Below are 17,890 nucleotides of genomic sequence, written 5' to 3'. Positions count from 1 at the left end.
CTTTTGGGACCCCTCTGTATACAGTACATATTAGCAGATGCATTTGGACTGAAGAAAAGCTATGCACACTCTACCACAACACTAATATAAACTGCAATGATGAGGCGTAAATACGATCAAACGCAAAAAAGAATTCCCCATACTTCACCATCCATTGACTAAATCCAATTTGTTAAGACCCCTCCACAACTCACTTACCCAGTCCAGCTCAATGGAAATTGAATTTCATAGATTGAACATCCCATTATCTCTTTCGGTCAGATCCTCATCTGAGTAAAGTATGGGTGAGGTGAGCGGCCCCGGAACAGTAGAGAGACACGGCTCCTCGCAGTCCGCCGCCTTTAACAGGGTAAAAGCCCTAGATATTAGTCATAAGTGTTCTTTAAATTCATTAGCATCTTCACGCACGGACGTCTGAAATGTTGGGGGGAGATCACTGTAATAAGTTTAGCTTGCCGGTTCTGGTTCCTGTGCCATCCTTGGTGTCACAGGGTAAGTGGCTGCCAGCGGCTCGGGGGTTGAGTGAAGGAAGTGACCAAGAAAGTCTTGCAGATGAGGGCTTAGGTTTGTACCTGGGCATTCAGAGCTGATCCGCTCCAAGGTAAGAACTCGGAGCCCTTCTTTATTCCACAACATAATCATATTCAAGTTGTGCTTGTGAACACATCTGATATTTTCAATGCACAGCACAGCAAAAGCACCCTCACATCACTCAGTTTTGGCCAATGATGTCTTTTATGAGTATGACAGCTAGCTAGCATCCTGTGTGGCTCAACAAAATGGACTGATCCAGCTATGACCTGCCTATGCTGGATGAGGGCACGACCTCATATGTACGTATAGGCTGCCTTGAGAATGATATCCCAACAGTGCTGTGTAATGACCCAAATTTACCGCTTAACACCAGTGGGCATAAACCCAAGCCTCTTATACTCAAATGACTCAACCATTGGAATTCATTCGCCATTTACTGCAGGGGAAAAAAGTCTATAACTGCACAGCTACAACTATTATGGCACATCTTCACGGGAAAAGAGGTGTTAAACAGAAAGGCAACTAAATAAGTCAAATAATCATTATACGCAGTGGCGGCTGCTCTAAGAAAGCCTGACAGGAGCTAGGGCTAACCGAGACATTTTTAGCAAGAGCCGAGTGGCTAATGAGAAAAGAGAATATTGTCTTCTCTTACTCTTCTCATTAGAAGCACTGAAGCTTCCTGGAGATTTAACTATCCACACCAGCGCATACAGACACCACCAACACAAACTCTCACTGCAAACACCACTGAAAACTACTGCTGACACGTCAATTAAAAAAACGTGAGTGAAAAATCACCTAAAGACCCTCGGAAGACAGAAAGCCTGCAGTCTCAAAGCAACAGCTAGCTTTGAAAGGCATGCTCTAGTGATTAAAGAATACTTAATAATAGATCAGAACCTCAAGGCCGGGCTTTTCAACAAGTTCTTTAGTAGAAGCGGAGATGGTCTGACAAAAATGTGGTTCCCCAGACTCACCTGCCAGGGCTGACATCTGCTGGCTAGTTATCACCTGTAATGCATTTAGGCAGAGTGAAAACGCTGGCGGAAAAACCGTTCACTTCAGCCACTGCACTTAGCTCACTGCTGCACCGACCGCAGGCTCATAAGCTTCTTCAGGCTTGTGTGCCAGAGAGGAGGGAGGCCAAACACAGCTCATGAAGATTTAATGAACGCTGAATTCCTTCATTTCCCTCGCACTGATTGGAGATGGAGATGTGGAACTTGTACCACATCGCAGGATGGGTTTTATTTTTCGTGGAAAGCAAATATTAAGACTGTTTCAAATAATGGGAAACTTAATTACGCTGCCTCATTTAGGCCAAATTTTAAGGCAGCACTGCATATATAATTCACAGAGACCGCAATCCCAGAATGCATTGTGTTGACTTTAATAAAAAAAAAATACCAAAAAGTATGAATAAAAATGTTTAATGTAATTAAAAGTGATACTTTACCCAATATTTGTGTTTAGAGTGAACTGAGTAAGTGCCTAAGTAGTTCACTCGGTTTTGAAAAAGTAATTTTCTATGCTTTGTTAAAATGAATGTAACAATGTAAATTAAACAGTTATAGTTAGACAGTTATAGCATAAATAGCATGGGCACTCAGCATGGCCATTTAAAGCACAAAAACAAGCACTTTTATATACCATGATACTCAACGATCACTACAACATTTTTATAATGGTACTTTCAGGTACTAACCAATAATACTACTATGGTCCCACAATAGTGCATGTCCAAAAACATTGACATTTATGGCTATGGTACATTTATTAATACCTAGTTAGTGATATAAAATGTGATGCAAGGAAAAATATACAAATTAACAGGTGTTAAGGCCTGTTCACACCAAGAACAATAACTAAAGATAGGTATATCGATAACTATATTAGCATACATTGGTGCTGCAGTTATGTCGTCTGCTGCTTAAATGCTTAAAGTTTTTGTACTCGTGGATTCCGATTGGCTATCAATGTTTTTATCATTCATCAGCAGAGAAAAATAATTCTGACATGCGGTTCCAATGCCATTGTTTCTCTGCTGTTATTATTGTGTGGACTTCCCTATTCTCATAGAATTAAAATGATTACTAAAACTTCTTAATACCTCATCAACAATATCACTTTTCATATGGCTCATGAGAAGACCTCATGTTTATTTCTGTGAATGTATCCTGTGGGCTCACAAGCATGGGTATTTTGTTGGCACATCCTGTGTGTGTCTGTAGTGTCTGCCAGAAAAGTAAATGAGCGTACTTGTGTGTGTTAGAGGGTCTGTGTTCGTCAAAATAAGGGGCTATGAGGGTAAAGACCTAAGGGTTGTTTAAAACTCTTTGGTGCTATACTGATATCTGATATGGCTAAATGCTTTCCGGCAGATCATAGTTGATGTATCAATCCCCGGCACTGGGATTGGCACTCAACTTTTTGCCCACCCACACATTCACACATTTACACAACACACACTCAACAAATTCTCACCTCTTTCTCATGATAGTGTAATGCAGCTCTTCCTGTTTGATGTCTGCATGATCTCCGCTGGCCCGCTCGCTGCCCTCACTGTCGTCACTGCTGAAAACGGAGGCCAGCTCCTTTTTGGGCACCCGTGTTGGCGGCAAGGGGATGGTGCGTTTCTCTGCCAGTCGCCCACGGTTCTGCAGGAGCACAGAGGGGACAGACAGACTGAGACTCTGGGAACAGTCTTTTCTGATTTTACTGGCTTGAGCTGCAGTACAGAGAAATGGCTAATGTTCCCGATCCGTCACACGCTGGTTGAGGTTTCAATTCTCTTTAGGCTGATAAAACACATTCTGAATGGATTACAGTCATATTCATTATGAGTTTTCGCATTTGCATTCATGTAATTTCATTAATGAAAGGCTAGTTTTCGGTACATACATAGACTTAAAGCAATGTTAATTCATAATTTACCCAAGCAGATTCACTATACTCTGCAAAAGTTAATAGTGTAAAAATGTAAATAAATAATAATAAAAAAATAAAAATATATAAATAAATATTTATTTAAATATTTAAGGAATCCAGGATCCATGGCTTCAAAAAGTTTGAAAACCCCTGATTTAGCTGACACTTTTATCTAAAACAATCTGGGATAAAATAACACAATGGTGATCGTTTTGAGGAATCACCCCTTGTGGGCTGTGAACTTGTAGCCTTTTGGTTTATAAGCCACGAATCAAATAATTACACTACACCAGCCTCAGAATTCATATTCACATGACAATCTAAAGTTAAGTTACAGTATTATTTCAAATTCCAGCATTCTAAATTATTATAAATTCCAGGAAATTGTCATTCTAGTTTCTCCTGCTGTCATATGACCTATATAGATCAGCCTCACAGCTCACATACATTTAATGCTGCTGCATCTGAATAATGAATCTCACAAATGATGAATCATGAATCACAGGTCACAAATCATGAGGAAGTAATGACCGAACGAAGGAAATGCACAAAATTCTGAACTCCAACAGCAAAACTCAGTCAGAGAGAGCTGTGCAGAGGGAAAGACCATTGATCCACGAGACCAGTGATGGAGAATTGGTGAGTGAACGAGACGTAATAGTGATTCCTTCTCTTCCTCTTTCCCTCTATCCGCATCAGACATCTAAAGACAGCGAAGGATGAAGGGGATGAGAGGCCCTCAGGGTTTAGTGTGTGAAGTTGGGCGACCTTTAATGTGACCTGAAGGGGTCAGTGCAGATTTCTGTGCCTCTATCTCTATCCATGAGTGAACAGAGAGGGAGAGGATTTGAAGGGGAAAAGAGAAGATTAAAAAAGTGAAGAAAAAAAAGAGATGAAACGGATTGCAAAAACAGTATGGAATAGAGGGGTACTGTGTCGCCTCATAATCATAAATTAAGAAAATAAACAATTTTTGTCATGTGATGACCATAGATTTACTCAACATAATGCTGCTTGTGACTGAGAGAACCACAGGGGGAGAGTGCTAGAAACTTATGTAAAAGCACATTTACAGAAGTCTACACACAATATGTACATGTAACTGTTTGTTTGTTTGTTGTGTCGACTCAATTATAAAAACATGTACATTTTATTTTAAATATTAAATGAAACATTTCCCTAAATGGTAAACTACTATTATGAAACAGTATTATGAACATGACTACAAAATGATGAAAACTCAACATTCAAATATTAAGAGTAATAAACCGTTTTCTGGTTTACGAATATTATTTTATGCATAATTTTGAGCATCATTATACTTTTTTTTTTTTTTTTTTAATGTTTACGGTCATATGTAACACGCCATTTAATTAAATTAATTTCTTGACATGACAGAGCTTTACCCCTAATGTGGGGCAATTTGAGCTACTGGAGCTCCCATTTTTTGTTGAAGTCTTGTTTCTGTGGTTATATCTTATAGATCCTTTCTTTCTGTTCATAGCAGAAAATTTTAAATCGGCACAGCTTACCCCGATCTCCCCTATAGGAGTGTTCAGAGATCCAGAGGAATAGATACAGCTTTGAAAAACTTCAACTGAAAAGTCTGTTTGTGTGAATGGGTGGTGTAAGTATGTGTGTGTGTGAGCATGCTTGCATCTCGGTCTCTGTCAAACTTTGCAGAGCCCTGCAGCTATCCTTCCTCCACACCCAAAGCTCGCACGCGCACATACACATATGCAGAGCATCCCACAGGAGCCGAGGCGTGAGTGGCAGGCCAGGGCAGGAGGTGGAGAGACTAGCCAAGAGGCAAACAGGTGCAGCCCCTCTGGATTCTCTCAAGTGGCATACATTAAAAGGAGGAGGGAAAAAAGCTGAAAAAGATGAAAACATCCCTGAGGATGGGCAGGCTGAACACACTTTTTTCCAGAGCGACTGTTTTTTTTTTGTGAAGGAAGCAGTTTTTTGTCTATATATCTCTTATTTTAACAGAAAAATTGTTTAGTTTGATTAAAAATTTGTTTCATTTTAGTTTTGAGAATTTAGTTTGAGCACAGCATCAAGTAACAGATTAATTTAAACGTCCAAGTTATTTAAACTGACTAATCTTGTATAAACTCATGTAAAATGATATCAACACAAAACCGTGAACACACAAACAAACACTTCATTTTTCGTGACATTACGTTCGTGCGGCATGTGCGTTTTGGAGCTGTTAACAGCCACTGGAAGCCACGTATGAAGTGCACCGGCACTAGTGATGCTTTATCTGATAAAGTTAGCGTTGAAAGAAGGCTGTTACCCACATGGCCTCAGCGGAGACAGGCCTCCACACACACACACTTCCCTGCCCCCATTCCTCCTCTCCAACCCCCACCCTTCTCAACGTCCTCCCGGAAAGCCCCCAGTCCAGCCCCCTCGCTTTATTCGGCGTAACTGACGCAGAACGGGGGCGGCTGCGCACTATTTCCGGTAACACTTCCGCACAGAGGGAGTCAGGGAGGGTGCTTCAAAACAAAAACATAAAAAACCTGGGCTTCGATTCCCGCCTACATGTACACACACACACACACACACACATTCACACCCTCACACACACTCTGTCACTCAGGCATGGAAAAATATTGAATATGAATTTCCTCTAAGCAGCATTTCTATGAATAAGCCCGCCCACACTTAATGTCTGCCCTTCAATGAGACGAGATATATATACATTTGTACAAAACACACACACACACATAAATATTAAACCACACATGTAAACTCTAAGTGAGTAATCAGCTTGGTTGGGGTTTCTGTCTTAAGTCCCATAAAAGCTGAGACGAAGCTGAGACGCTTTGAACTTATGAGAGATGTTCTCACTGTCTCCTTATAGAAAAGACCTCACAAGAGGGAGCAAGAAAACAGCAGAATGACAGCACAGTAAAGCTGCCCTCAGATAAGCCGTAACAAGCCAGGAAAAAACTTTGCTCAAAGTTATATTGGGTTGTAACAACCAAGGACTGTATAAGAAAGACACACACTGTGACCTCTGGTTGAAGATGAAGGAAATATGTTTCTGTTCAAAAGTTAGGGGTCAGTAAGTTTTTTTAAAACTTTTATTCAGCAATGATATATTAAAACGATCAAAAGTGACAGTCAAAAAAAATGCTCTTTTGAACTTCCTTTTCATCAAGAATGTATCGTGGTTCTCACAAAAAATATTAAGGAGCACTACTGTTACTGTTTTTAACATTGATAATAATAATAAATGTTTCTTGAGCACCAAATCAGCATATTAGAATGATTTCTGAAAACTTGTGTGACACTGAAGACTGAAGTAATGGCTGATAAATGAATGATAAATCAAGCTTTACCATCACAGGAATGAATTACATTTTGAAATGCATTAAAATAGAAAATGATGAGCAGTGATATGGTGAACAGGTGTTTCACGTCATAGCTGTTACCGTATCGTGCATTTTAAACTAGAATGCTGTAGTGACTAATCAGCAAGCGGGACCGGATCTATCCAGTGTATAATCTGCGTATAATGTGTTTCAGTCTACATCTGAGTTCTGAAGGTGTCCTTACATTTTTTATTGTTGGCTCAGACAGTAAAGATGATATGGAAAAGCCGAGAGACGTTTTCTTGGCGCTGTATCTTCTGAAAGGTGTGCTGGCCTTCTGCTAAGATACACACACACACACAAACACACACATGCAGCTCATGACATTCCTGCAGCTGTGGTGCGCTCCCCCAGCACTGTCCCCGGGGGACGAATGCCAAATGAGTCACGCGTCTGTCTGCTCTAACCTCTGTGTGTGTGTGTGTGTGTGTGTGTGTGTGTGTGTGTGTGTGCCGCAAACACGCTGAGAGTAAGTGTGGAGGCGGGACGCTGGGCAGACTTGGCACAAGCTGGGGGTGGGGGCCTGTAGGTTGGTGTGGCAGGGTTTAATGTGCCCACTTAAATCTATCGGAAATTATAAATACTTTTTGTGCACACGTCTTCTTGTCACAGATTTGCCATAAAGTTCAATAACATCAACATGATGGGATCAAATCAACTTTTTTCGTGTATACACCTGGCAAACACTAGCAAACAACTTCCTTTCACCAAACCAAATTATAAAAGCTTTCAAAACTACACTGTTTTGTTTTGTTGCGAGTGCTACAATAGTTATGGAAGTAAGTTATATGGTAAGTAAGAGAGAGCTGAAGGGCAGTGTGCTTCCCATCCGCACCCAGAACAACTCCCCCCCACCCCCCACCGCCAACCTCCTCCCGGCCCATAGGGTGAGCGGGCTGTGTCAGCCCAGTGAAGCATTTCCCAGCGCGGGGAGGTCAGTGGCAGTCCAGCCATGCATGCCAAGATTTCTCTGCCTGCTTTTGGATCCCCCCTCCCTTCAAAAAAGACACCCACAGGAGACCTTTATGGATAAGTACTGACTCCAACACACTCCCAAGAGTCCAAAATATAGAAGCTGGAACTGAGAATGTATGAATGAAAAACATTTAAGATAAAGTAAGCCAAAGCTTACAAATAAAGCTTACAAACAAATGTGTACGTGTTATTTTATATAAATATATTTTTCAATTATTAAATATTTATGCATTACTTTTCAAATGTTTGGGTCGGTAAAAATACAATAAAAACAGTGATACTGTGAAATATTATTACAATTTAATATAACTGTTTTCTATTTTCATATATTTTAAAACAAATTATTCCTGTGATAGCAAAGCTGAAGACTGGAGTAATGGATGCTGCTGTCACATGATCATTTAGAAATGCTGTTTAGCCAATCAGATTTGAGGACAATGTAAAAGGAGCTTATAAGAAATAAATAAAATGTATATATTTATTTATGTTATTTAGATAATTAAAATAATGAAATTTAATAAAACATTATTCTACTAATTCTCTTTTTTTTAAGTTTTATATAAAGTACAGCATGACACTGTACTGTTTAGTGTGAAAACTATGTTGGATGATATCAAACTGTATCTGAACAGTGAGAGAACTTGGTCAGCCGTATGTAAAAACTGACATTTGGGAGGAGTGCATCCATATATAGCTGCAGTGACTTTGTAATGATCAGCTGTATGAGCTGATAGAAAAGCTGTACCTTTCCCACCAACACCCACAAAGACACACCCAGCTCTGATACCAGTACACACACACACACACACACACACACACACACAGTCACCTGCCTGTAAACCTTTCCTGTAACCAACTTCAGTGACAACATTTCCTGATTAATCTCCATATGATTGGAAAAATATGTGGCAGTTTAGGATGTGCTCACACAAAATTAGTTGAAACTAACGTCTCACCTGTTTGTCACTGGGGAAGATGTTACTGTGCTTCAAAATACCCATCTCTGCGGCAGCGCAATCACCATTTGAAGCAAAAGCGGCTAATAAAATCAACAGGAAAAAGCCTGTTGTGAGTTTGGTGCGGTTTTCTAGTGGGCTCTAATTTGCTTTAATTCATGAATGCAACACACTGCAGAGACTGCCTGGCTGCTCGCTGCTGTCCTGAGGAGGGATCCTGCCGTTGCCATAGCAGCATAGCCTCGGCTCCATGTGAGGGATACAAACACACCGCTACACAAACCCTCGTACGGCACACAGACATGCGCACACATCGAGACTAACCCCCCACAGCGAGGGAGCTGTTGTGAGACTGTGTGGCGTCAGCCCCCATTCCTGCCCGTACCCAGCCCTCCAGCAACACTCTGCCAAATGAGCGTTGGTCTGCGCTAACAAACCTCACCTAATACCACACGTCTAATTACGCTGCCGTTAACGCAGTTCTAGTGAATTTGAATCGCACAGTTGAAACCTCAATTACTTGCGTAAACAAGCAGTTTTAACCACGCCATCTCACAGAAGAGTGGAAGATCTGAAATAAAAGTATGATCCCTCATTACAGGGAAAATTCACCTAAAAATGACATTTGGTCATTATTTACTCATTCTGATGTCGTTCCAAACCTGTATGACTTCAGTTCTTCTGTGGAAGACAACACAAGATATTCTGAGAAATGTCTTAGTGTTTTTTGTCCATACGGTGTAGGACAATGGTACGCAAGTATTTGATTATCAACATTCTTCAAAACGTCTTCTTTTATGGTTCACAGAAGAAAGTCAGTCATACTGGTTTGGAATGACATGAGGGTGAGTAAATGATGACAGAATAAAATTTTTTGTGTAAACTGTCCTTTTAAAGTCAGCATCTTTTGTACAGCCTGCTTAAGCTCCGCCCATTTCTTATAATCAACTGAAAAATAGGGGTGGACGATATAACCAAAATCTTATATCATGATATGAGTAATTTTACTTCACAGTAACAATATAGTTATTTTTGCAGTAAATAAAGTCTTTATGATATCAACATTTTTGATACCATAGAAATTTGGTAATTCTTGTAACCAGTGTCAATATCACCAAAAACTAATACTAGCCTAAATAATAACGCAATACTCCTGTCCAGCACTCTATGAGGACCGTCTCCACGTGAGCATGCCTCTCTGACAGCACACAGAATGAGTTCAGGACGAGCAAAATGAGTTCTCTTTTGGTGTTGATTGCGCTTCAACGGCTTAAAATCCCTTGTTTTTAAACTGTTATGCTTAAAAATGTGTGCAAATGATACGTTTTCATGACTAGGCCTTTCGCAGTAATCAATACATCGACTTATCGCACAATATATGTACATGATCGCAATCATTTTTGGTGACGCAATATATCAATATACATAGCAATATATAGCAATATATATGTGTCTTTTGCAGCTTCTCACCCCTAAACGTGGTGTAGTCATGAGGTGCTAGTTCAAATTTAAAAAATGATTCCACAGAAAACGTTTAATCTGCAGATATGGCCTTATTTAGGAGTCTGGGCCTATTCGTGACCACATAGCACAGCAATGTCACGTGACCGTGTAACCGCGATAGAGATGATAGTCTAAAAACTCTTAACGTTTGACAAATTTCTACTGGTTAATCATATCTACGGTACATTGCCTACCTCTACTGCAAAGTCACATTGATTTTTCAGGGCAATGTCCACTTCTTAAAATCCAGTTAACAACTGATGAATAAACTCAATATCTGATACACTTGGATGTATGTCACAATATGGAAGAAAAGATCTGTGCTATATGCACTTCATTGTGACTTTAAGCACTTCTTTCCATTCAAAACTCCAAAAAAAGTCTATACACAAGTTTTTCAGAAAGGAAGATTATCCATAAATAACAACTTAAAATTCATTCCTCTATAGAAATACGTTTCTCTCATTTATAACAAGTTTGTTTAATTTGGTCACTATTGACAACTATTGCAATGAAAGTCTAAAACTGTCTAAAGTTGCATTCCACAGAAAAAATAACAGCATGCATGCAGCAAGCATGCTTGGAAAGACATGAGGGTGAGTAAATAATGACAGAATTTTCATTTTTGGGAGAACTATTCCATCCACGTCCAGTCTTCTTGCCTCCGAAGGCTGCGTACCAGCCGTGCAATGAACACATCAACAACTGCTGAGGCTGTTCTCTTTGAAGGACCAACTCTAAAATGTTTAGACTGCGACATCACCATCTTCCATGTTTTTTAACCAACCTTGTTCTCAACCCAACCCCCCAGTGACAACTCTTTCTTGACCCGGGACGCAGCGGGGGGAAGCCCAGATTCGTAGAGATATTTACGAGACGGAGCGGAGTGTAATTTCCTGCCAGCCTCCACTAGTTCCGCTGAAAAAACAGGAGAAAGGAAGCACAGTTCTCCTGGGAGACAACAGCCAGGCCGACTGAATGACTATGATGCTTAAAGGAACAACAACACACGATCATTCATCTGTCCACACAGAAACACGCAAACAATGGTTCTATGCCATCAAGCACGCTTCATTATGACAAATCTACATAAAATGTATTAGCAGGAAGACAATAAACCACAATGGCTCAAAGGTCCACAGTCACATATCGCACCTAAGCTAGGTGTTATGATGAACTTATAACCTTGAAAGGAAAACTTTTCATCTCTGATACAGCTGCAGAGGGTCGAAAAAGAACTAAAAATGTGGTTACTGAGTATTTAGAGTAATGAATAGTTTCCATTGGTCATAAAACAATTTAAGAAGAAAACTGTGATCCCTCTCAAAGACAACTCACACCAGCACAGAGCATATTGCCATATTAATTTGCATAAAGCGTGATAGGACCTGTTGTTTTGTACATGTTCTTGTTTTTACATTTAATCTTGCAAGATCTGTGGACGCTAATTCTTAAAAGCTACACTCAAACAGAAGCAGAATACAAGAGTCCCATTTATACTAAATATATTAGCATACACAATTCTTTTATTGAAGTGACTGATACACAAGAAATTGTCTCTCCATTTTGAGGGCTCACAACCGAATTAAGAGCGAGCTCATGTCATCGCATCACTGACATGCATAGCATGAGGCACGCGCGTCACACAACTTTTGCGTCAACTGAGAGCCACCATGTCAGCATATACAACTGTCAATTTCAAATGCTAAAGAAGAAGCATTAAGTATATGGTTTATTGTTCTCACTCTTCCTGTAACTCCTCCTGCAATCTAATTATTGTACCAAATTGTTGAAATGAAAAAAATGACATCAGTAATGTAAGACATAAGGTCCAGGTCAACCACTTAAGAGCACTTATTTAGAAGTATTCAAACTACTTTTAGAAAGCATGTGTACAGTCAAAGGGAAAGTGTGTGTACATTAAGTGAGTGAACAAGTAATACTGAGGTGTTAATTATATTCTAAACATTTAATATTTATTTCACACGGAAGCATTAACGTGTGAAGATTTATATAGTGTGAAAGTGAGTGTTTTTCAGAGAAAGTGTTTATGGTTGTAGAGTTACAGTCATTATGTCCACTTTCTACTATCCTAACTATGAGTACAACATCTGTAGTTCTTTTGAAAAGTGTAAATACTGTGGCTCTTTTAATGTTACTCTATTTATTTGAGCAACATTGACTCCAACCAATGAGGTGGGACATGGCTACCTGTTTGGGAGACCAATGGTGGGCAAGTGTTTAGGAAAGCTGTTTGTAAACAGTCGTTGTTTCCTTAAAGGCAAAGTGTGCCATTTTTGCTGCACCAAACTGAATTTGGAGCCACTAAATAAAATACTGCAATTCCATCTGGTACCACTAGTGGTGCTAAACTTGCAAATTTCACCTTTAAGAGAGAAACCAAAGGAAGGCCAAAGACGGAGCATCTTCTAAAAGCAGTAACATAGAGGGGAATGAGTGGACATGAAACGAATTACCAGCTTCAACAATAAATGAACAAACTGCAAGCCCAGATATTACTCAAACAGAATACAAAAGTGGGCAACCAGATTTAAAGATAACTGACAGTTCATAATCACATATATGGCATATTTTAAAAAGTGCATATAAAGATCAAATACAACAATCATCTCACCAAGTAGTCAGATCAGAAATGCTGCAGATGATGTCACAGCACTTAAAAGAAACTGTAACCGTTTCAAAGTAAACGATCAAACTTCAAAAGAACTTTACGTGTGATTTGAAATAATGAGATGGAAGCTGGTTAAACCAATTAAAGTAAGACAATTTCAGTCAGGGTTTGATTCATCTGAACACTATCAGATGATACGGCACCACAGAACCCCTTCACTTCGGGAATGATAAAACAACAATCAGACAGAGCTAGTGATGAGCCTCCTCGACTTCATCTTCAAAATCAGCCTCCATGAGATTCTAACGCCCTCAGTGTGAGGTAATATAAGGGCCCCAAACAACTAAGCCATTAAGTTTTTATCTCCTCTGGCTCTGGCTCAGGCCCTCCTCAGTAGTTTACCTGCATCACTCAAACACCTCCAGCTTATCTGAAGCTCCTTCGCTTTGCGTGCCACTGCCTCAGTAATCACCGGTAGCTACATTCAGTGGCTCAGTAAGCTTCTTACGCCCTTCCCCTCCAGATTAACCGTTAGAGGCGGCAACAGACGCGCTCAATTCAGATAAAAACACAGCACCTGTGTGGACAAATACTGCAGGCAGCCAACCGCAAGCCGGCTTGCTGCACACACACACACACACACACACATGCTCACACACAATGCGCAAAGTTGATTGTTCTAACAGAGGTAGGAGATATCACAGAGTGAGAATAAAGAGATATGAAAGTCCATACATCAGCTATTAATATTACTGATTAACTTAAGGATATGATCACAATCCATGGCATTGCCACCATGTCACAGCAACAGAGCAAAACAAAAATGCCCTCTAGAGAGATGAATCTTTCAACTACTCCCAATTTCTATCTGACTTTCACGGACACTGAACTAGTTTTGTCGTCTACATGATCGATGAAGCGTCCTGGAAAAGTGAAAATAAGGAGCGTGTGGCGCATTTTGCTCGAACATCTGCTACAGACAATCTGTGACCTTACACTGCAACTCGGAGTCCAACAAACCAAAACAATCAATTCCAACCTTTTCAAATTTCCTTGTACTCGGCCTTTATTTACTTTCTGAGAAACAACCGTGACAGAACTAACAGCAAGTCACTGTCCTTCTTAACATCTCTAATACAATTCAGAGAAAAATGCATCAAACCGTGTAATTCATCAGCAGTGGCGTGTCATCCTCTGCTTAACTTTTCACTGAATAAACTTCCTTATGCTTTACATGCAGGACAATTTCAACATACGAAAACAATGCACAAACTTGGTCATCCCGTAATCAAAAAATTACAATTTTGTTGTTATTTAGTCTCTATTGTTAGATGTTAGGCACAGTCTCAGTCACCATTGGCTTTCACTAAATGGAAAAATGAAGCAATGAAAGTGAATGGTGACTGAGTCACTAACATCTGCTTTTGAAAGATAGAAAGTCACACAGATTTATAACAACATGAGGCTGAATAAATAACGCAGATTTTTCATTTTTGAATAAACTATCCATTTAAAGTGATATATAAAAAGAACACATTGTCAGTATATTTAAAATACACATTCAATTCAAAATAAGTAACATGGAACTGCACACTTACCACAGGAGATGAAATTCTGCAGCCAGGGCAATCACAGATTGGAGGATGTACTTGTAAGATTCCTTTGGACATAAGTGTCTTTAGACTTTTCCCTAAAAAAATTAAAACACAGTCATTAAACCTTTTAGATTCCTGTAAATGCATATGCACACATAGAGTACAAAACAATCAAGCATTCAAATACAGAATTAATTTCACGTTAGCATCATGCAAAAAAATCAGCTTTTAAAAGAGTCATTCAGAAATGGACCTGTATCTGATGACTCCAACGAAACTCTACCAAATGCATCCCTTCAGTGACTACTTTAACAACTCCTGCAGTCATCCACCCATCTGTCAAACTCATCCATGGGACAGTGTCACCATGCAACAAAGGTGTCTTAAAAGGACATTCATTTTATTTATAGTAAGCGACCAAGAGTAATACCCAGAGTGCACATGTACAAAATTAGCCTTATCCAAAACGAACTGTTGTCCGAAAGAAGATTTGAAACCTCTGGAAATAAACTCAAGTAAACTGTATAAAATTCTTTAGATGAGCTGGTTAATCAGTACAAAGTTATTACGCATACAGTAACTGATCAAAATATGGCTTTTTCTCATTTTAAATCTTCGTAAACACAAGTTGCTTCATATGGTAATGTCCCATTGTATCTTAATCCTGATGTACTGCACTTTAAAAACAACTCAATATAGACATGTACATCACTACCTGAACATTATATTATAACTACAACTCGATTTTTAATACTGTAATTATTTATTAATAATTGCAACCTACTAAAGACTAAAACCTCAATTCAAATGCAGTCTTAAAATTAGACAACCTGCAGAGAAAGGTTATTGTACTTATCGATCGTTAACTGATCGAGTTAAAACTGTGAAAAATCCTAAACTGAATAGAAATGACAAACTGTCGACACGAACTGAATGGATGGAAATAAACATTTTATTACGACACAATGATCAAAAAAAAAAAGAAAAGAAAAACACGAACCAAAACAATTTAGTAAGCAGATATCTCAGTACAGAGTTATTACAAATATTATAACATCAAGTTTGGTGTTTTAGACCTCATAAAAGTGTACCGGTTGAAATCTTAGTAAACACAAGTTGCTTAATCCATAATTTTGATAATGTGCCACGGTGTCATAATCCTGCTCTACTCCACTTCATTACAAAACCAACTTCAGGTAGAACTGAAATTCAGTCAGAAAAGTTTTAAATTCAAGTAAAAATCGTTTTCTTTACTTTAATATCTGCATAATCCACGTGCGTAAAAACACAATTTCACCTTTTTCCCAACATTGCGAATCCAAAGCCGTTGGACTCAAAGCACAGTGAGCTCTTCTCAGTGCACTAAAGTCTTTGCTCTTCAGCAACTCGTATTTTTTCCCTAAAAGAGCAGTTATATTTATTCACGAACACAACGGAGGCTACATGACCCCTTATTTCAAAGACAATATCCTTTCGGCTGCACACGGCATGACTTACCTTTGTGCCTAATGCTCCGTTTCCAGTCTTTGGCTGTCTCTCTTCCACTCACGAACTGGAACTCGTTTGGGGTGAGCCACTCAGCCCGGTATTTGATGGAGGGACCTTTGCTGCCCTGGCACAGTTTGTTAATGTACAGTAGTGCTTTGTTTTCCCCGCATTCCACTTCGATACAAGGCTCCCCGTTGTCGAAAAACGGCTGAAAGTCCGGGATAGACGAGAAGCTCTCCAGCATGAAGTCGTCTGAGTGGTGGTGAAGGTGCTGCTGATGCAGCGCGGCGTCGCGAAAGCCCAAGTACGCGCGCTGGTGATGGGCGAAAATGTGATCGTACGGCGGCGGATGAGGGGTCACCACAGGGATAGCGGTGGCATTTAAAGGGGCCAGGTATTCGGGTTGGTTGAAGGCGGCTAATGCCATATCTTCTCCATCCAGTCTCTCCTTTTTGATGGCAGGCATGTTATCCGAAGCGCAGCGCCGGTAACGAGTGATTAGCAGTTCATGTGTCCCAACTTGTGTCCCTCTTCGCGGAGTTCCAGGCGCACCGGTGTGTTTACGCACGACTCCCGCGTCGCTGGCTGACAGCAGAGCGCTTAAGTTCAGCCATTCACCACTTCACTCTTCTCCTCAGTGCGCTGCTCGCCTGACGGGTCTCCCCGCGCTCCTGCCCACCACATCTAATCGGACTAATGCCTGACATCTCCGCCAGATATTAACGCTGAGCGTGCTTTAATGATTGTTTATCCCGCGTTTCCGTTAAAACAGTCACTATGGCAACTTCGATGTGCTTATTTCCTCCGTCAACTCCAGTGCTAAGTTTATTTCTGTCCAGAAAGTAATGACAGCATACCAGTAGGATATTTTAACACATAATAAAGCGTGTGTATATGTAGTGTAGGTCATGTAAAAGTTCAGTAGTACATGCACAGTGGACTGGCTCGGAGCATTTTCATATCTGACGAGGATAGAAATAATTATGCTATCTATGTGCGCCTTTTTGATAGCAAATTATGCCTGGCGCTAATGGGACTTTGTTTTCGTTCTCTCTCTCTCTCGCTCGCTCGTTCGTTCTTTTAACCCCTAATACGTCGCTGAAGTCACGCTTTAGTTCACAGACCCAGACCAAACAAGATTTGCACTCTCCGCCGCTTCTCAAACTTGGCCATTTAAACAGCGGAGGCAGCGCGAGCGAACTCGAGGGGGTCCGAGACGGACGAGGTTGCGTCACTATTTCCAGTCACTGCATATAGTTCACAGAAATCATTTTATTTAGGCTTTATTTTCCATTCTCATACAGCTATGTGGTTTCTTTTATTCAGTTAAGGTGTTTTTTTTAATCAAAAGATTTGTTGACTATAAATATACAAGTTAGTACATTACGCAGAGAAAGAATTACAAAAAAACTATCACTGTAAGTTAGGCTACCTAATGCAGTGTACGGTAAAATAAATGAATAACTTGAAAATATTCATTTTTAAGAAATACACACAATTTTAATACTTTTTCATATTTATGTTGTTAGTTATGTATTTGTTTTGTTATTTTCTGTTTACTGCATGTTTTCCGTCTTCTTTGTTAGCTCATGTTGTGTTTGTCTAAATGACACTTAATTTTTTATTGGAAAAAGTTGCAAGAAATGTCAATTTTGATTCTTTAGTTTGATATCATTTGGCACTTAATGTCATCATGTGGCCTTGTTGTAAAATAATGGAGGCTGTGGTTGCCAGAACTTTACAGTAAAATACATTCACAAGTTACAAAAGTAACAGGAGGGCTGTGTACTGATGGAACAGTCACTGTATTTTCCTTTTAATGTAAACTATATAAACAGTGTCTTTGAAAGCTTTTGAATGTTTTGGCAGCAATAACCTGTTAATAAT

General features: G+C 39.7%; 1 protein-coding gene across 2 annotated transcripts in view; it reads right to left on the bottom strand.

Annotated features, from left to right (window-relative positions):
- Nucleotides 1–17,151, bottom strand: part of LOC306860789 (sterile alpha motif domain-containing protein 11-like) — a 61,758-nt gene extending 44,607 nt beyond the window's left edge. The window contains exons 1-3 of one of the 2 annotated variants that reach the window (XM_079402710.1): nucleotides 16,013–17,151; nucleotides 14,519–14,610; nucleotides 3,022–3,194 (exon numbers count right to left, since the gene is read on the bottom strand). In XM_079402710.1, coding sequence (XP_079258836.1) covers nucleotides 3,022–3,194; nucleotides 14,519–14,610; nucleotides 16,013–16,469 — 722 coding nt within the window. In that variant the 5' untranslated portion in view covers nucleotides 16,470–17,151. The remainder of the gene's footprint in view (nucleotides 1–3,021; nucleotides 3,195–14,518; nucleotides 14,611–16,012) is intronic. The other variant, XM_079402709.1, reaches the window with a different exon arrangement.
- Between the last annotated feature and the right edge of the window lie 739 nt (nucleotides 17,152–17,890).

This window comes from Barbus barbus (genome assembly GCF_936440315.1).
Source record: "Barbus barbus genome assembly, chromosome: 41".
NCBI lineage: Eukaryota > Metazoa > Chordata > Actinopteri > Cypriniformes > Cyprinidae > Barbus > Barbus barbus.
This window is presented reverse-complemented; position numbering and strand designations above follow the sequence as displayed.